Below are 21,375 nucleotides of genomic sequence, written 5' to 3'. Positions count from 1 at the left end.
AATAACTTTTTGTTGTCCACACTCTTGTCTTTATTTTATTGGCTGCCGACAGTTTTATCTTCTTCCTCATTGGTCTGATTGAATTCACCTTATCTTCTTGGAATCTATCTTTTGTATTATCCGAGACCCCTTTTAAATTATACTCCATTTCATTCGGTCATGGTCCATCAAACGGAAACGGGTGTGAGCTGAAGCCAGCCGATGCTGCTGCGTCTGTGTCCTTTTGTCTTGTTTTGAGAAAGTTTACGTACTGTTGAACCATTTCTGGATCCTTCAACGTGTTCTTGAAAAAATCATTTACAGTACCAAATTTTGTTGATATATTTGTTTAGCTGTTGGAAGATTCTTTTTTTAACTTGCTATTGAAAGATTCTTTGAAAGGTCCATTTGAAGCCTCTTTAATATCTCATTTTAACTTTTTTCCACTTTGCAGAAATTTTAGGGATAATTTTAGAAACCTCCCTTGAGGTTTTTGATAATTTTACTTAGCTTCCCTGAAGTTTCAATAATTACATAGATCTTCCTTGATCCAATCAAATGACTAAGATATCCTCCGCTTAATATTTAATTCATAAAAGAACATTTAAAGTCAAAAAATATATCTTATTATTCTACTTGCCATTTCCTAATATCAAAGAATAATTTTCATTAATTTTCTAATTTTCATCTCTTCCTCTCTCCCTCGATCCCTCTTTCATACGTTTCTCTCTTTTCTCCCACAATCGCTTCTTCCTCTCATCAAATATCATACTCCATTGTTAGTAGTCATGCCACTATCAATTTTTTATCAGTTTCAAAATTTATCTGTGCTTTTTTGTTTTTCTGTCTCTTTCTTATTGTAAAAATTTTTTACCCTTTCTTTTTAAAAAAATAATTTTATTCTTTTCAAATGTTAGCTAATTGAAATTATCAAATTAACAAAGTGCAGACTATAGATTTTATTGTCAAACTAGGGAAAGATGAAAAAGGTGGCAGTGATATAGAAAAATAAAATAAAATTGAGAGTTGAAAGATAAAGAAGTGAATATTATGTTTGTTAAGCAAAAAAGTCTAGCAATTAAAAAATTTATTGGTTCTCTCTTTTATTTACCTATTGATTGTGGTTTTATTATAAAGGTAAAATTTTGTCTCTATTTCTAACAGTACTAGAGTAATAATGAATCATGTTCTTTGGGTCATGGGGGCATTTTTTGGTTCAGTATTGGTAGTGGTAGTAGTGAGTTGCATTAGTCAAGAATCAGCAAGTAATGAATTTTGAGATGAGTTGGAGTCACTGAACTATATTTGATTTAGTGAGTATGTCACGTACAAAAAATTAAAGATTAAAATCTTATTTTATTTTGTCTTGTTCTCTAGAAAAGGGGTATTTTAGGATATTTGCGAAAAATATAGGCTATTGGGTTTATCTTGTTACATAACCTTAAAAGTGAGGAAGGTAAGTGTAATTTTTAAAACTTGAGAATAGCTCTCTGTAATTGTTTGAAACCTCAAGGGAGGCTTCTGAAATTATCCTGAAATTTTAACACATTTTCTTGGGAACAGTAGTATTTTAATGAGATTCCTGTCAACCATTGATTTTGAATTCTCCTCACAAATTCAAGGTGCTGGCTAATTTTGTAACTCCAACAAAATATTCAAGAAACCTTGAATTCTAAATGAAATACAATTATATGTATTTCTACTGTTTTATAAGTACGTTATATCCATCCAAGAATTACTAGAAGGCTTTATTTATTGAGGTCAGTGGACACTTGTCCTGTACTAGGTTAATCTCTCCTCCTCTAAGATATTTTTCCTTAAAAAAAAAAAAAGAACCTAGAGTCGCTTTCAGCTTTGTAGTTGCTTATATTACTTGACAAAATGAAGCATTGTGCCAATGAGTTCTGCTAAGTTGTGCTTTTGGAACCAAAATGACTCATTTATAATGAAAATTTAAACGAATTATTGACACGTTAAAAAACGACGCGTTGATAGTGATACGTTCAATAATTTTACATATTAAATCCTTATATTACTTTTTTTTTCGGTAAAAAGTTTCGATAGATTCAATTGATCACCACTGTTGATCAAGACATATTTTTCCTTAAAAAAAAAAAAAAGAAAAGAACCCAAAGTCACTTTCAGCTTTGTAGTTGCTTATATTACTTGACAAAATGAAGCATTGTGCCGATGAGTTCTGCTAACTTGTGCTTTTGGAACCAAAATAACTCATTTATAATGAAAATTTAAATGAATTATTAAACGAATTATTGACATGTTAAAAAATGACGCGTTGATAGTGATACGTTCAATAATTTTACATATTAATACCTTAGATTACTTTTTTTTTTTGTAAAAAGTTTCATAGATTCAACTGATCACCACTATTGATCAAGACATATATTTTTTCTTTTTAAAAAAAAGAACCCAGAGTCGCTTTCGGCTTTGTAGTTGCTTATATTACTTGACAAAATGAAGCATTGTTCCAATGAGTTCTGCTAAATTGTGCTTTTGGAACCAAAATGACTCATTTATAATGAAATTTAAACGAATTATTGACATGTTAAAAAACAACGCGTTGATAGTGATACTTTCAATAATTTTACATATTAAATCCTTAGATTACTTTTTTTTTGTAAAAATTTTGATAGATTCAACTGATCACCATTGTTGATCAAGACATATATCGAATCATAGGTTGCTTATAAGGATTTTTACTTGTCGTCTACCAACACAATGTACACATCGACCGTAGAATTCAAACCCAAGATTTTTTTGTGCTAAAGTGACCCCTTCTTCTAACTGAGTTAACTTGTGTTGGATTAGATTACCTGCAAGATGCATTGACAAATTAATGGGGTAAAGACTTAGATGGAACATAATAAAGTAACATAACATTATTGTTCTTTTTGGTTCTTTTAAAAAAATTGTAACTCATTTTGTAGTCTTCTAAAGTAGTTTCTAACGTAATAGGGGTCTAAAAAATTTGTAATCTTGCATGTGCAGTTGAGAGTAAACTGGAATAGTTTGGGGGAATAATTTCCGTGCTAATTTGTTGATGATACGATGGAGTAGAATCAAAGTCGGCAACTGGTATTGTATAGTGAAATAGACAAATAGTAGTGTAACAATTATTCTTCAAGCTACACGTAACAACTAACAACAGCCTTGTCGTCTACATAGGGCTGCAAACGAACCGAATCGCTCGCGAGTCAAGCTCGACTCAAGCTCGATCAATATCGAGTTCGAGCTGGTTCGAGTCAAAATCGACCTCAAAATATTAAGCTCCGGCTCGCGAGCTAGAATATATATATATATATATATATATATATATATATTTTATTTTTTTAATTTTAAGTATATATATATATTTTTTATTTTAAGTATATATATATTTTTATTTTAATAGTAAAATTACATATATATATCCTTCATATTTTATTACTTATTAAGAAAAAAATTTTATTTTATTTTTTTAAAAAAAAAATAATTATTTTTTATTTTTTTGGAGCTTGAGCTCGAGCTTTAAATTGTCAACTTGTCGAGCTCGCGCTCGAGTTCGAGTTCGAGTTCAATAGAATTAAGTCAAGACTCGACTCGATTAGGACAAAACTCGACTTGACTCAGTTCGTTTGCAGCCCTACGTCTACACAATAAAATTTTTTTTTGACTCAACCAAGAATTATTAGCAATGCACACTAGAATATTCAATTGTGTACAAAGAAAATTTTGAATTAATGTGCTTAATACGCAAAGTTTTAGGTAATTATGTTGTTGTTGACAAACTTTTTCCATAACCACAACAAGGGGCTTCTCTCTCTCCGCAAACCTAATGGTTGCTTCATCCTCCTCAGCGCTATCATCTACGCAACCAACCCCTTGTCATCCGCCTTTTCTGTCTCCATTTCCTCTGCACCTTGGCCTTTCGCACCAAGATTGAAACCCTCAACCCCCAAAAATTACTGCCTCACCAATAAGTTTGGATTAGCTGTTTTTGGAGGTATTTTTAAAAAATTTTACTGTAACAGTTTATATGAAAAATTTTTACTATAAAAATTTTTTAAAATTTTTACTATAAAAATTTTTTAAAATTTTTTATATATTATATGAATGAGATATTTTTTAAATTATTATGTATTACTGTAATATTGTATTTAAAAAACTTATTTTTGAAAAAACGCCCGATCCAAACGGAGCACTGCAAAATGAGCTTGTTTTTGAAGAAGGCCGAAGGAGACTCTGCTGTCTTCAATATTAAATTGTCCACGTGGCAAATTAAATTATGGACCACTCTGCTGTCTGCAGTACTTCCCGTGGTCTACAGGCGAGACCGCAGACCGTACGGACCTACACAAGTTTTTGCCCTATGCAGCTATGCTATAAATCCACATCCTACACCCTTGCTGAGAGCAGAAGAGAACGCAAGATGCTCAATACACTTGAAGCATCGAGCTAGCTCTGCAAAATCCGTCTAGTTGAATTTCATGGATAGCCCAAAGTTGCAAAAACTTCCTGTCATCAACTTCGGCCAGGAGAATTTGCAGCATGGCACAAAAAGCTGGTCCTTGGCACGCAACGAAGTCCGCCACGCTCTTGAAAAGTGCGGTTGCTTTCTTGCTGTGTATGATGCAGTTTCTTTCAAGTTGAGGGATTCAGTATTTTCTGCGCTAGAAAAACTGTTCGATCTTCCCGTGGAAACAAAAAAGAAGAACACTTCTGATACGCTTTTCTTTGGTTATATTTGCGACGACCGTGACCCATCTATTCGTGAGAACATGGGAATCGAAAATTCAACCGACATAGAAGAAGTCAAGAAATTCTCTAAGCTCATGTGGCCCCAAGGAAATGATGACAATTTCAGGTACAACTTGATTTATTTATCCTCATCTCATCAATTCTTGCTAGTAAATCCAACAATTAATTAGCGCGCAATGTATTGAAATGATCCCAAGTGCATTGAACCTTCAATTTGTTTCCTTTTATGAATAATTGTTAGTGGGATCATCCATGAATGTGCAAATCTGTTGTCGGAGTTGGAACAAGTGGTGATTAGAATGGTTTTCGAAAGCTATGGGGTAGAGAAGCTGAAGTGTGATTCTCACATAGATTCAATCGTGTACGTGCTTCGGTTCAACAACTACAAGGCGCCTGGAGTAGACGAGAGAACCGTGATTGCTCCCCCTCATACTGATAAGTGCCTCATCTCAATTCTTGCTCCGAGTCAAGTTAACGGATTGGAGGTAAACTTGAAGGATGAGCAGTGGATCCCTGTTGACTTCTTGCCTTCATCATTCGTTGTTATGGCAGGAGATGCATTAATGGTAGGTTACATCCTCTGCCTTTTCTTAAATTTATTAATAACTAAAAGTTGGAATTTTTACCACTCGCGTGACTTTTAAGGTATCAGTAGTGTTCATGGTTTCTCATCGAATTCCAACAACTAGTGGTAAATGGTAAGGGTTTCACATGAATTAATACTGCTTGATTTGTAAATGGTAAGTTGAAGTTTGATATAGTTTTTCCTTTTCTCAAATCTATATATATATATATTTTTTGTCTCTAGAAAGCGTTTTTATTTTTTTTTTAAAACAAAAATCTAGATAATCAATCTAGTTTGGCAGGCATGGAGCAACGACAGAATACGACCTTGTCTTCATCGAGTTCAAATGAACGCGAACGCAAGAAGATCCTCAGTGTTGATGTCCTCTTACCACAAGGGGGTCGTGCACATTCCTCAGGAGTTGATTGATGATCAGGAAAATCCACAGCGCTATAAGCCATTTGATCACCTGGAATACCATAATTTCTTAAAGAAAGAATTGGAAACTGGGCAGCACGTTCAGTGTGACGCCATCAAGAGATATTGTGGTGTTTGAATTGAAGTACCATGATCCTTTAAGAGGGGTGGATCTCTTGTATTGTGCATATGGCTGCGGATCATGATAAAGCATGCATATCCATCTTAGCTAAACCATCCAACAATCATTTTCTCCTCTTCATTAACCTTCCAGTATTTGAATACCAGATGTCAATTTCCCTTCAGATCAAGAGAATCTTTCAGTACAAGTAAATTATATTCGCCCTTAATAAGCCACTAATTCTAGTCCATTAATGGTGAGGCGAACTCTTTTCAGCTTCATTTCTTTCTAAAAATAATACATTTATGTACTGCGTGACGGATTCTTAATTCTTGAGTCCAAGCTTTTTTGTCTTCTTATTTGTCGAGATGGATGAAAAGCTTTTTGTCTTCTTTTGAGTCCGATGTATATTCTTCTCCCCCATTGTGCCCTCGTTTTTGTAGAAGATGTTAGGGGAGTAGCTTCCTCCAGGAAGAAATAATTTATTTTAATGCACTATTTTTTTATACCAAGAAGAAATAAATAAATCAATTTTCATTCTGGCAGAAGAAAGAAATTCAATGTGCGTTGGTTGGGTGCAAGAAACTGATTGCAGTCTGAACAGGGCCTAAATTACAAGCAAGCGCCTAGAGACGCAGTCCAAAGTCCACGTGGCTATGACTTTTGGATCAGTGATAGACTGCCACAGTTGTAATCTTTTGTGTCAAGCACTATTCTCAATTTAGGCCCGATTCAAAGTTGGGAGAACTAGTCTGTCTATGCATCTGCGTTGTAACTTTTACCCCCTTTTCTCAGGCTTTATGGCCAGCCCCTTTAGCTAGAAAAGAGGCATACCCATTGCAATAAAACATTTGTAAATTAATACTTGATAAATTAATAACTATTGGTGTTGAAAATCATTATCATTTTTGGCCCGATTTAAGTTGGGAGACCTATTCAGTCTATTTGATCTCTGTTGTTTTACTCGCTTTCTTAGGCCCAATGGCCGGTCCCTTTAGCTAGAAAAGGGGCATACCCATTGCACTAAAATCTCTATACATTAATAATCTTTATCAAATAGTAATTTTTTCGGTCCTAACTTGAACTAAATTAATAAATCGGATGAAATGATAAGATAATTTTTTTTGAAAACCTTACATAATCCTTTGGTCCCATTTATATCATAAATTAATAATTCACTAAAATTACCTATCATATTTTCTTAAAATGAGTTCCTTAAAAATTAGATCTACCGGAATCTCATTTCTAATTTTTCTTATCAGATCTAAAAGTTTTGAGATTTTTTTAGTATAAGTGGGAAGTTTCGAACCCGTAACTTCTCACTTATATGCTCTCCCCCGTACAATTCAACCTATCCCTCCTCTTAAAAATTTTGGACTCGAATTCTCGTTTTACATTAAAAAATTATGAAGAGTTACTTATGCTTTGATAGTTTGATATGAGTTAAGTAGGTACATTGAAGACATTAATATAATAATCTGAATGGCCCTCAAAATAGGTATAATCATTCAAAACGTATCTCACATTTTGTAAAATGACTTTTTTCGTCCCCTATTTTTAAAAGTATAATTTTACGTCCCTTACAAATTTACATTGGTCAAATTTGGTCCCTATATAAGTTTCCGACTAGTTTTTTGTCAGAATTTATCACGTGCCTTGCATGTGATCATTTTTTAAGGGCAAAATTGTCAAATTAAACTTTATATAATCCGATCTATAGTCCCTTACATTTTACAAAATGAATTGTTTCGTTCCTCATATTCCACAAAATGAATTTTTTCATCCCTCATTGACCATGTGTACGAATAATTTTTTTTTAAATCCATGAATATATCTATTTAATTTCACCTGAACAATACGAATAACATGTAATATATCTCTATTTCATTTCACCTAAACTAACTAATTGTAGTTGTACATATGCTATTCAATAGATATATACATGGGTTTAAATCTAACAATTTTGTTTTAAACCTATATCTATTTGATTTTGTCATATGAATCTATTCAATATTTGTAGCCTTTTCTTTTTTAGTAATAATTCATTTATTGAGTTGTGTAATAAGATCATCTAATTAATCGGTTCTAATTCGAATTCTATAATCATGCTAACAAAATGCAGTTTAAATCTGAAATTTCTACTCACCACCTTTAAGACCAACAATTGAATTTCTTTTCTTGTGATTGTTTTAAAATTTGAAAGTGTCAATCACTTACTTCTTTTTGTCATACTTTTTCTTTGTTTATTTTTTATGCCCAAATTTAATTCGATATATACACTTACTAATGTTTAGAATTAAATGTCTTTTTTATTTTCAATTTTTGAGTAAAAGAAAATGAACATGAGTGAAAAACTAACAATTCTTTTTAAATTTCTATATATATCTATTTAATTTCACCTAAACAGTATGTTCAGACGAAATCAAATAGAAATATATTACATGCTATTTGTATTGTTCAGGTGAAATCAAATAAATATATATATGAGTTGAAAACAAAAAATTTATTCATACACATGATTAATGAGGGGTGAAAAATTTATTTTGTAAAATATGATGAATGAAGCAATTCATTTTGTGAAATGTGAGAAAAGAAAAAAATTATTTTGCGAAATGTGAGAGACTATGGATCAAATTACAATTTTACTCTTCAAACATGATAACGTGCAAGGCATGTGGTGGATTCAAACCAAAAATTAGTCGGAAACTTTGGCAGGGACCAAATTTGATTAATGTGAATTTGTAAGGGACGTAAAAGTACACTTTAAAAAATGAGAAATGAAAAAAGTTATGTTGCAAAATATGAGGGACGTTTTGAACGATTTTCCCCTCAAAATATATAGTTGATTAACCTTTAACCTCCAATTATTAACCTTTAACCTCCAATTATTAAGTACATACATTTATCCCTCGAACTTGTAAAACGGGTATACTTTTTACACTTTTGGCTAGTGATAATTTCAAAAACCTCCCCTAAAGTTTGTGGTAATATTATTCGACACTCTTAAAATTTCAAAAATATCACTTAACTCCTATAGCGGGGAGATGAGATTGTTAATCACTATCATAGCATACAAATTGATAAAATTGTCTTCACTACTTTAACAATTTTTAGACAAAACATTATAGAAGAAAAATTTTTTAGGCAAAACATGTAAATCTTATATCACAGTCAATTTGGTAAAAAATTCAATGTAAGACAATACAAAACGGTAGAATTTGGAGAAAAATATCTCTCTCTCATTAAGTGATTATTTTAAGAATTTTTTAATAATATGAGGGTGAGATTGTTGCAATGGTATAGTTTTATGGCACGTTAGTGATATTTTTGAAACTTTAGAGATCCTAAATGATATTAACATAAATTTCAAGAGAGGTTTCTAAAATTATCTCTAGCCAAAGGGGTGGGAATATAGGAGCAAAGATATGTACTTAATAGTTAGAGAGTTAAAAGTTGACTAACTTAATGTTTGATGACCATCCAGATTTTTTACGCGATTAAATTATACTTACAAATCAAGTAAAATGATGGATTAATTTATAATCCTCAGACTTTAAACTCCATTTATGAATAAAACAATTTATATTTTTATAAACTAAAATAAAATTTAGTTGCTTAAATGAATGTTTCTTTGAATTGTAAGTACACTCGACAGATTAATAAATTTATTAATTTATTGATTATTTAATACCTCTTTAAATTAATAATAATTTATTGATTATTTAATACCTCTTTAAATTAATAATCTTGGAACATTAAATTATTTAATACCTCTTTAAATTGATCTTTAAATTAATAAAATTTATGGTTCCAAGATTATTAGTTTATAAAAATTTTACTGTACATCCGAATCCACTGGTGCCTATATTTTAAGTTTACAACATAAAAATCATCAGCTTTGAATCATATATTACAGAGTAGAAAAGTACGTTGAAGTACCTACTAAAAGTCGTATTTTTTCTATCATAAATGCAATATTTTAATTTGAAAACATATATTTTAATAATTTAAAGATAATATGGAACACATTTAGGATATGTTAGCTTAATTATGTCGAGAGTGAGAGAGATCAAAAATCAAGATTCGTGTTCGAAACAAAAGAAAAATAATAATTGTTGTGCCACGATTTTTTTTCCCTTTGTATTAAGTATGGAAAGAGAGGGTAGAATAATATGCATTTCTACTTATATCCAAGAATTACTAGAAGGCCTTATTTATGGAGGTCCACGGACCCCTGCCTTGGAATAGGCTAATCTTTTCTCCTTCAATATATATTAGCATCCACGAGGATCATTAGTGGGAAAAAAGTGAACGAGTTTTACCTATTAAGTGTGTCTAGGAAGACTTAAGAAAACATCAGTCATCTTTAATCGTAAATCAATTACTTCCACTTCTTTGTTAAAATTCTGACCATGCAACTGGAAATCAATTCGGAACAAGATGAATGATGCAAAATCTTGAACAAATGGATTTTTTTTTTTGTCGAAACGATAGAATTCTTATAACTTAAGCTAGCCTATTCTAGGAGGAGGGGGAGGGGACTCGATGTGAGTAGAAACACCATCGAAACTGGTCAATGAAAACCGTCACATATTGTGACAAATTTTTGTGGGAGGTCAAGAAGGCTTGGGATGACCACTGGACCAAAGGCCAGTGGCTTGAACAATTGGATTGATTAACTTGTTTATTTAATTGAAGTCGTGCACCTTTTGTCCATTTACAGTTTCTTTTTTTTTTTGCCCTTTTCCCTGAGGCGTGGTGCACGTGCATCAAGGCATTTGCTTTCGGAAAGCTCAGATGAGCATCATGCATTTTCTATTTCTCGGAAAAAAAGAATTGTGTTTAGATAGTGAATTAGTTGAGATAATTTTCTGAAAAGAATATTATAATACTATTTTGATGTAATATATGTGGGATAAAAATATGGTTAAAAAATCTATTGATGATACAGATAAATAAAATTTGACAAATAATCTACTACCAAAACAAAAGTATTTGGAGGTTGATGCAACTGATGAGATATTTTTTTCCAATCTCAGATAGAAATAGTTCAGCATCAATTATCTAAACTCACCAATTGCCTCCTCCAACTTGAAAATACAACTTAGGGATAATTTTAGAAACCTCCCTTGAGATTTCTGATAATTTCACTGAGCTCTCCTGACATTTGAAAAATTACACTTACCTCCCTTGATTGATAGTTTTAGTAACAAAATTTTAAAATAATATTGACTTGGTCAATTTTTAAAATGAATACTCAAATTGCCCTTGTATAATGAGTTTTAATTTATTTTTCTATACAAGGAAAATGTGCCAAATTTTTCATGTTCATACCTACTATTTGATAAATAACTATAATAATAATTTTATCACTATGATAGGATACTTTTGATGGTACTTTATTATGGATTTAGATTTATAAGATAGAAAAGAAAATATTGAAATAATTCATTTAGAATTTATGAATTTTTTGGGTAGTAGAATTATCATAATTTGGTAGTAATTTTGGACCATTTCTTTTTGATTTATTGTTAATTTTAGTACTAAAAAATAGAAAAAAAAGATCAGCAAAAACATTGGATTACATATAAAATTAAATAGTCAAAAAAATCACTAGTTCGACATTTGGTTATAATTGAAACTAAAACAATAGTAATAGTTCTATGGTTTTATTAGTAAAAAATAAAAGAAAGGAATAAGAAGGAAAAAGAATGGAAAAAAATTTTAAAACTCATTCTAAGTATAAACATACCAAATAAGGGAATTTCATTAAAATATTTATGAATAAAATTATTATTTTAAATGATAAGGGAAGTATGTATAATTTTTTAAATTTTAAGAGAGCTCAGTGAAATTATCTGGAACCTTAGGGAAGTTTCTAAAATTATCCCTACAACTATCACACGTTGACCGCTAAGCAAGATTAGTAGCCTCATGGGCACTCAAAATATCTCTATAGTCTGCAAAAAGCCAATTGTCAAACTGCTAATTGATGTACATTCCACACCTACCTCATTGAAAAAAGAAAGAACGGGACCAGCAGTAGGGCCAGTAGGCCCACAAAGAACTTATCAGTACCATGCAATTGGTCAACGTACGCCTACCCCGTTGAAAAAGGAAGAATGAGGGCAGCCTCTCTCGAATTGACGTCTGACAAATGTATTATTTGGAGAACAACTTAGCAGTACTCCCACGTTTAAGCTAATACAATTCATGAATTGTTTCTAATACAAACGATTTGAATTGCTCACGAACAAATCGTTCGATCAATATCGGGTCGAGTCGAATTCGAAGGTAAAGATATTCGTGCGTTAATTAGTAAGTCGATTCGATTATATATATATAATTTTATTATTTATTAAGAAAAAATTATTCTTGTATTTATTTTTTTAAAAATAAAATAATTACTTTTTATTTTTTAAACTTGAGTTCGAATTTACACTCGATTCGAATTTGAATCGAGCTGAAGTTCGAACTTACATTTTGAATTCATAAAATTTGAATTCGAATTCGAACTTCATAAAATTAATTTAAAATTTAATTTGATTAGATCAAAATTCAATTCGATTCAAATCGTTTGTACCCTAATTCATAATCAACTTCTTTGTCATGATTATGGATTGTTTAGCCTCTTGGCTCTTCAAATCTTTGAATCCAATCTCACAACAGCATGAAAATACCAGCGCTGGCTAGCCGTTTTGGTTGATTGGTCAAAGCAAAATTGATCATAGGGTTACGTGTCAAACATCTCGAAGGCCGGGACCCTTGACCTAGAAAGGTGGCGTACCAATTACATCTAAGTCTGCTGGTGCTTGTATTTTGAATTTTACAATATAACCCTAATTTTTTTTTTTTTACAATATAAAGAGCACTAGCTTTGAATTACATATTACAGAATACAAAAGCATGTTGAAATACATGATAAAAATTGTAATTTTTCTGTCTTAAATGCAATATTTTAGTTTGAAGATGTATATTTTAATAATTTAAAGAGAAAATGAGACACATATAGGATCTGTTAACTTAATTAATTCAATATATATAGGGTGAGAGAGAGAGAGAGAGAGAGAGAGAGAGAGCAAAAATCAAGAATTGTTCTCAAAAGAATTAAAAAAAATATATATATATATATTTTGCTTTTCTGTTGTATTAAGTATTGAAAGAGAAGATAGAATAATATGCATTTCCACTGTTTTATAAGAGATCTCTTCTCCTCTAACATAATAACTTTTCGTTGTCCATCCTCTTGTCTTTATTTTATTGGCTGCCGACGGTTTTATCTTCTTTCTCCTTATCCTCTCATCTTATCTTCTTGGTGTCTCTTTTGTCTTTTGAAGTACGTCCTGAGCTGCTGCATCTGTGTCATTTTGTTTGTTTTTTTTTTTTTGAGAAAGTCTACGTACTATTTTTTTTGGAAGGAAGTCTCCGTACTATTTGACCATCTCTAGATCTTCCGTCATATTCTTGAAAAATCATTTAACAATGCCAAATTTTGCTGATGTATTTCTTTTAGCTGATGATTCTTTGGAAGTTCCTTTTGAAGCCCCTTTAATATCCCATTTTAACTTTTCTCCGGTTTGCAAAAGTTTTAACACATTTTCTTGAGAACAGTTCCTGTCAACCATTTGATTGTGAATTCTCGTACCAAAGGTATTTTGATAAAAGTTTTTCAACCTACGGGGTAATTTTGTACCTCCAACAAAGTATTCAAGAAACCTTGAATTCTAATTATATGCATTTCTACAGTTTTATAAGTACGTTATATCCACCCAAGAATTACTAGAAGGCTTTATTTATTGAGGTCAGGGGACCCTTAACCTGGAATAGTTTAATCTCTCCGACATTAACATATTTTTTGTTTTTGCCTAGGATTTGTGCTAACTTAACTGGATGGAACATAATAAAGTAATCTTATGTATTCGTAGCTCTGCGCCTGAATCATCTTTTTGTATGGGTATTGTTCCTTTTGGTTCTTCAAAAAAACACACTCCACGCCCTCGAATCATCTCCTCTAAAGTCTACGCCCTCAAATCATATGCTCTAAAGTCTAAATCCACATTCCACACCCTTGACGGGACGGGAGCAAACGAGATCGTATTCTCAATACACTAAGCATCGAGCTAGCGCTGCAAATTCCGTCTAGTTCAATTTCTTCACGTAAGACCGCAGACCTTACGGGCCTACACAAGTTTTTGCCCTATGCTATAAATCCACATCCTACACCCTTGATGGGAGCAGAAGAGATCGTAGTTTTCTCAATACACTGAAAAAGCATCGACCTAGCGCTGCAAAATCCGTCTAGTTCAGTTTCATGGATAACCCAAAGTTGCAAATGTTAGGGTGGTTATCTAAATTTAATCACTGGTGAAAACCATCACCTATTGAACCCAAGATCTATATTGCGATTATTAAAAATAAATTAACAAGAAAATTGCGGAAGCGTACCTGAATCCATATTGATAAACTTGATACTTGAATCCCTAGATATTTGGGGTGGCCTTCCAGGTCAACAGGTATTCACCGATCCTTTGAGAGAGGCCTTTAGTTTCTCTCTGGTATCTTTCCTGACGATGGGATATCAGGGAAGGGTATTTTGTGGTATTACAAAATACGACAACTAAAACGATGCCTGTGACCTGGGGACCATAACCCTATTTATAGGTAACATTCCTGTTACCTTTGGAGCCCTATTTCAGCCCATCATTGAAATAGGAGCCCATAAGTTTCTACACATAAAAGGGCCCACATCCTATTAGATACATTAAACCCAAACTATATTTGATCACTTTAATTGGGTTTAACCTTAATTGACAGTTTGCAATACATAATTATTCACATATAAGTCCAATGTTGGATTAAGGATCCAACAATCTCCCACTTGGACTATATGTGTAACCTTATAATTATGTTTTGCAATTAACCGTATGAGCTCAACTTTACTGTCATTATCACAATGTATATGTAACCAATTCGGTCCATCAATTACACCAATATAGGATCAAAGCGGCCTTTGTTACAATTTCGTAACTCGACCCATCAATGGTCACATATATCAATGCAATTGAATGACATGAATTATGATGTGGATGTGTAGCATGAAAATTTCATGTAATATGATCAAAACATGCCTATTTCCAACTGGTCCACCTTAAATTTTATGAGATCAAATCATACCAAAATTAGAGTGCAAATAAATCCAAAACTTTATTTATACATAAAATATCTTTAAATCCTTAATAACTGAAAAATATCATAAGAGCATTTAAAATAACAAACTCCCACTAAAACTATACATCGTTTAATACGACACCCATATGAGCAGTATGCTCATGAAACATTTTGGGTGGCAATCCCTTAGTAAGCGGATCCGCAACCATGGAGTTTGTCCCGATGTGATCTATTGATAACTGTCCATTCTGCACTCTTTCTTTAACAGTCAGGAACTTGATATCTATATGTTTAGATTTGGTCGAGCTCCTATTGTTATTGGAATATAAGACTGCTGACTTATTGTCACAGAATAATTTGAGTGGTCTTTCAATGCCATCCACTACACGTAATTCTGTGACGAAATTTCGCAGCCAAATTCCCTGGTTGGATGCCTCATAGCAAGCTATAAATTCTGCAGCCATAGTGGAAGATGTTATGAGGGACTATTTAGCACTCTTCCAGGATATGGCACCTCCAGCCAACAAGTAGACATAGCCTGACGTTGACTTCATAGTATATTTGCATCCAGCATAATCGGAATCAGTATACCCAATGATCTCCAACTCATCTGACTTCCGATATGTGAGCATGTAGTCTTTTGTTTTCTGTAGATACCGTAAGACCCGTTTGGTTGCTTTCCAATGATCTAATCCAGGATTACTCAAATATCTACCCAACATCCCAGTAATGTACGCAATATCGGGACGCGTACATACTTGAGCATACATTAGACTCCCTACTGCTGAGGCATAAGGAATCTTTTGCATCTCTCTTTCCTCAAAAGCATTCTTGGGACACTGCTCAAGACTAAATTTGTCTCCTTTAGCCACTGGAGTGTCACCTGATTTACAATTTTGCATGCCATAACTTTTGAGAACCTTTTCGATATAGCCCTTTTGTGATAGTCCTAAAATACCCCGAGAGCGATCACGGTGTATCTGTATGCCTAACACAAAAGATGCATCACCAAGATCTTTCATCTCAAAATTCTTAGTTAGAAATTTCTTGGTTTCATGCAATAGACCAATATCGTTGCTGGCAAGCAAAATATCATCAACATACAATACCAGAAAAATATATTTGCTCCCACAGAACTTATGGTATATACAATCATCCACTAAATTCATCTCGAAACCAAATGAGATGATCACCTGATGAAATTTGAAATACCATTGTCGAGACGCTTGTTTGAGCCCATAGATGGATTTTTTAAGTTTGCAAACCATATTCTTTGGATCTCCTGATACAAAGTTTTCTGGTTGCACCATATAAATTGTCTCATCAATGTTACCATTGAGAAACACTGTCTTTACATCCATCTGATGTAACTCAAGATCGAAATGTGCCACTAATGCCATGATAATTCTAAAAGAATCCTTTGAAGAGACTGGAGAGAAGGTTTCTTTATAGTCGATACCTTCTTTTTGTGTAAATCCCTTAGCGACAAGGCGAGCTTTGAATCTTTCCACATTGCCTTTCGAATCCCTTTTAATTTTAAATATCCATTTACAACCAATGGGTTTCGCACCTTCTGGCAATGGGACAAGATCCCAAACATCATTGTCCTTCATGGATTTAATCTCCTCATTCATGGCATCGATCCACTTTTGAGAATTTAAACTTTCTATGGCTTGACGGAAGTTGATTGGATCATCTTCCATCAATCCAATGTCATCCTCATGTTCTTGGAGAAAAATAATGTAATCATCTGGCACTGCACTTCTCCTTTCTCTAGTGGATCTTCTTAATGGCACTGGTTCTTGGAGAGGAAGAGTTTGTTCTTCTATAACAGTTTGTTCTTCGACATTGTCTTGATTTGTTATGTCATGATCTTGTTCAGGAATATGGTCCAAAACAAGATCAATGACATCTGTGGGAATATTAATGTATTCCTCTTTAAAGACAATGTCCCTTACTGTATTTTCTCCTCCAAACTCGACATCCTCAAAGAACCGAGCATTTCCTGTCTCAAAAAATTGATTTGGCTGTGGGATCATAAAACTTGTAACCTCTGGATCTTTCAGAGTATCCAACAAAATAACAACTAATCGTTCTTGAGTCCAGTTTCTTTTCATTAGGCCTGTAAGGCCTTGCCTCAGCTGGACACCCCCAAACATGCATATGCTTTAAACTGGGCTTTTTTCCTGTCCAAAGCTCATAAGGGGTTTTGATAGTTGCTTTAGTTGGAACTCTATTAAGGATATATGCTGCAGTCTTAAGTGCTTTACCCCAGAGTGACTCTGGTAAGGTAGAATGACATATCATACTACTTACCATATCCTTAAGCGTTCTATTTCGTCTTTCAGCTACACCATTCATAGTGGGTGAACCCGGCATAGTGTACTGTGGAACGATACCGTATTCCTCTAGGTATTTAGCAAATGGTCCTGAATGTTGTTCACCTGAACCGTCATATCTACCATAGTACTCACCACCACGGTCAGATCTGACGCTTTTAAGTCTTTTGTTGAGTTGATTCTCAACTTCAGCTTTAAAATTTTTGAACACGTCCAGTGACTGTGACTTTTCAGAAATGAGATATATGTAGCCATATCTTGAAAAATCATCTATGAACGTTATAAAATATTGTTGACCATTCCATGCAGATGTAGGAAATGATCCACAAATATCTGTATGTATAAGTTCTAAGACGTCTGAGGACCTATTGGCTTCAAATCTCCTTTGATTGGTTTGTTTCCCTTTTATACAGTTAATGCAATCATCAAAATCTGTAAAATTCAAGGGGCCGAGAATTTCATTTGACACAAGCCTTTCCATTCTCCGTTTGGAGATATGTCCCAATCTCTTGTGCCATAATGCAGCTGAATTCTCATTGGCTAATTTTCTTTTAACTCCTCTAGTACTCAAATGCAGAGATTCATTAAATGAGGTAATTGTGTCAATTAAATATAGATTATCGTAGTGCATTAAAGAACCAGAACCAACCAATTTTGAATCATGAAACAATTCAAATTTTCCATTTCCAAATGAACAAAAATAACCAAATTTGTCCAAAGCAGAAATAGAAATTAAATTCCGTCTAAAAGACGGTACAACAAATGTCTCATTGAGATCCAAATAAAATCCGGTCTTTAACAATAATCTAAAAACTCCAATTGCCTCAACTTGAACTGTTTTGCCATCGCCCACGTAGATATATCTTTCACTATCATTAGGCTTTCGGCAATTCAGGCAACCCTGCATAGACACACTGATGTGAGTTGTTGCACCAGAATCTAACCACCATGTGTGTCTAGGTACCGAAGTTAAATTAACCTCAGAACAAACCAAATTACTATATTTCATTGAAACAAGGCGTGTCAAGAGTGTACTAACTTCAGCCTTTTCGTTCTTGACAAACCTTTTTTCAATGTCCTGAAGGAACTCTTTAGTGGTTACAGTCGTTTCTGACATTGTTCCCCTGAATGCTTCTGGAACGGCCTTTTTAATGATCATCAGACACAAGCGATTTGATCTCTCCCACCTCTCATTATTTCTCTTTTCATCAGAGGTACTCTGATCTGTAAGAGGTGGGGGTGAATCATTCCTTAACGCAAGGTCGAGATTCATTACTCCAAGTACTATCAAGAGATTTTCTTTCCAGGACTTGAAATTTGTGCCATTCAGCATAGGAATATTATTGATATTGGAAGTAATATTTGTAAGATCATTCGCAACTGAACAGAAAACATAACATAATTAAAACAAGCTCACATAAATCAAAACAATAATAAATTCAAATAATGGCAGTCCCATCTCAAGATACCGATATTCCATTAATATTTCGTCTTTGGACAAAAATATTAACTTCTGAGTGATATCTTGGTGCAGTAATAAACACTGACAATAATAACATGTCAAAAAATAAATTTTCCTTTGGGCTAATTTATAATTCACATGTAAAAGCCGAATAATTATCACATGTTTATTACCACAAGTGCACATGTAATTTCATTAAATATTGACCTTTCTTTGGGCCGATCAATATTCATAAAATTACTAGTACCCAACCAGTTATATTTTAAAATAAATTAATTTCCATAATAGAAGTCACTTTGGTGGCATATTATTTCCACTAATTTATTCCAAAAAAAATATATAAGCATACCAATATTCAAATTTAAAATTATCCAAAATAAATAAAAATTTGAATCAAAGTCAACTTTGGTCAACTTTGATCAAAACATGGTCAAATATGGTGAAATCAATTAAATTGAATCATGAGTTATTGGACCAAAGGTCCATATCCATAATTTGACCCAAAATTATCATTCAAGCCCAAAAATTTCTTGAAATCCATAAGTACTTTATAAAAATTACACATTTAATGGGCCATACATATGGATTTTATAGGGCTTAAATGTCCTATTTAACTTTATTAGGGTTTACTTAAATTGAAGAAAACCCTAATTTCCTTAACATACAAATATATATGGAAATCTATTCTTAAACAAGGAATCAAGCCAAACAAAACAAAAATAACAACCAAAGTCCAAATATAATCTTCAAAACTCAAAAGTCAAAGTACGGGACAACAACTGTGAACTAAAAATTGTTAACATGAAATAAAATTAACTTGTTCATAATGGGGGAAGAAAGGACAAAAGACTTCCCGTGGCCAGAAGACAAATTAGCTTACATCATCACTTGATTCATGTTTTAAGTAAACAATTTCAAACAAAACCGAATGCTTGAAGTGCAGAAGTAAACAATCGTTCAGCAAATATTGCATAAAGAACCAATAGATCGGCCGAAAGAATGGAAAAGTACAATTCACGAATTAATCACTGCCATGAAGTTATGCAAACAATCATGACCAGAATTAGTATTTGACTAACATACCAAGAAAACTTAATGCGGTCACGTGCACAGACCAGAGCCACAGATTGTCAAGGAAATTGTACATAACATAAATTCCAGCAGGCAACCAGGTTTCATATGGACTCGGGGCAGGGACAAATTTCCTCTTCATCAACAGCGCGTAATTTCTTTTGTTCACCGTGTAATTTTTTTTCCACAGGTTGTATTTTCACAACAGATAGTGGTGGGTCCCACACTTGGCGCGGAAATCGAGTTACCACTTGTTATCTGAGCCGCACATTTTTTTGAGGTCCAATCTGGACCATGAACCGTGCAGGGACGGTCATACTGATGACCGTCCCTGCCCCAAATCCGGTTTCATATATCTATGGGGCCCATCATATATAATATATACTGTACCTTAAGGAACAAAAGAGTACGGTTACTTGTATAGTCTATAAGCCTTATGTTTTACGATTTATGAAACCTGCAGCTTTGGTCAACCGAAGACAACATACAACCAGTCAATCATTACTGCAACTTAATTGTAATTGACCGAATTGTTCATTGAATTACTAGGAGTGCGCATGACACAAAAGCAACGAAAAGATAAATTGCAACAACACATATTTCCGTGAAGGCCGAAACATGACTGGATTCATATCTATATACATAAATTACTGAAACTGAATTATTTCCCAATAATCAACCATATGGGCTCTGATACCACTTGTTAGGGTGGTTATCTAAATTTAACCACTGGTGAAAACCATCACCTATTTTCCTTCTTTCTTTTAAGTCCCTTACTTTTATTATTAGTGGTTGACACCAGATGGGCACTTTCTGTCTGCTCTTGCTTCAACCTTTCCTCTTCCTCTACACAGTGTGAGATGAGTTCATTTAGAGACCAAGTCTCCTTTTGACAGTTGTAACTCACCTTAAACTGGCTAAACTGTGTAGGAAGAGATATTAAAATCAAATGCACTAGTAACTCTTCAGAGAGTTTCAATTTAAGTGCATTTAATTTCGAAGCAAGATGAGACATCTCCATGATGTACTCTCTCAAAGGATCGGTGCATTTCAATTTAAGTGCATTTAAACTAAAGGCCTCTCTCAAAGGATCGGTGAATACCTGTTGACCTGGAAGGCCACCCCAAATCTCTAGGGATTCAAGTATCAAGTTTATCAATATGGATTTAGGTACGCTTCCGCAATTTTCTTGTTAATTTATTTCTTAATAATCACCATATAGATCTTGGGTTCAATAGGTGATGGTTTTCACCAATGGTTAAATTTAGATAACCACCCTAACAAGTGGTATCAGAGCCCATATGGTTGATTATTAGGAAATAATTTGGATTTAGTTATTTATAGTAAATTTGTACGGCTGATTTAGTGATTTGCAAGCCTTGGTTGCTGATGGTTGATACTTGAATCCCTAGAGATTTGGGGTGGCCTTCCAGGTCAACAGGTATTCACCGATCCTTTGAGAGAGGCCTTTAGTTTCTCTCTGGTATCTTTCCTGACG

General features: G+C 33.3%; 1 protein-coding gene across 1 annotated transcript; it reads left to right on the top strand.

Annotated features, from left to right (window-relative positions):
• The first annotated feature begins 4,367 nt into the window (after positions 1-4,367).
• LOC113731737 (probable 2-oxoglutarate-dependent dioxygenase AOP1) lies at positions 4,368-6,166 on the top strand. The gene is made up of 3 exons (XM_027257142.2): positions 4,368-4,840; positions 4,976-5,300; positions 5,601-6,166. Exons 1-3 carry the CDS (start codon positions 4,464-4,466, stop codon positions 5,853-5,855), a joined length of 957 nt encoding a protein of 318 aa, XP_027112943.1. The 5' UTR covers positions 4,368-4,463; the 3' UTR covers positions 5,856-6,166.
• The last annotated feature ends 15,209 nt before the right edge of the window (positions 6,167-21,375 follow it).

The sequence above is a fragment of the Coffea arabica genome, chromosome 2e (assembly GCF_036785885.1).
Source record: "Coffea arabica cultivar ET-39 chromosome 2e, Coffea Arabica ET-39 HiFi, whole genome shotgun sequence".
In the NCBI taxonomy this organism is placed as follows: domain Eukaryota; kingdom Viridiplantae; phylum Streptophyta; class Magnoliopsida; order Gentianales; family Rubiaceae; genus Coffea; species Coffea arabica.
The sequence above is the reverse complement of the archived record's forward strand: the minus strand, read 5'-3'. Positions and strand labels throughout refer to the sequence as shown.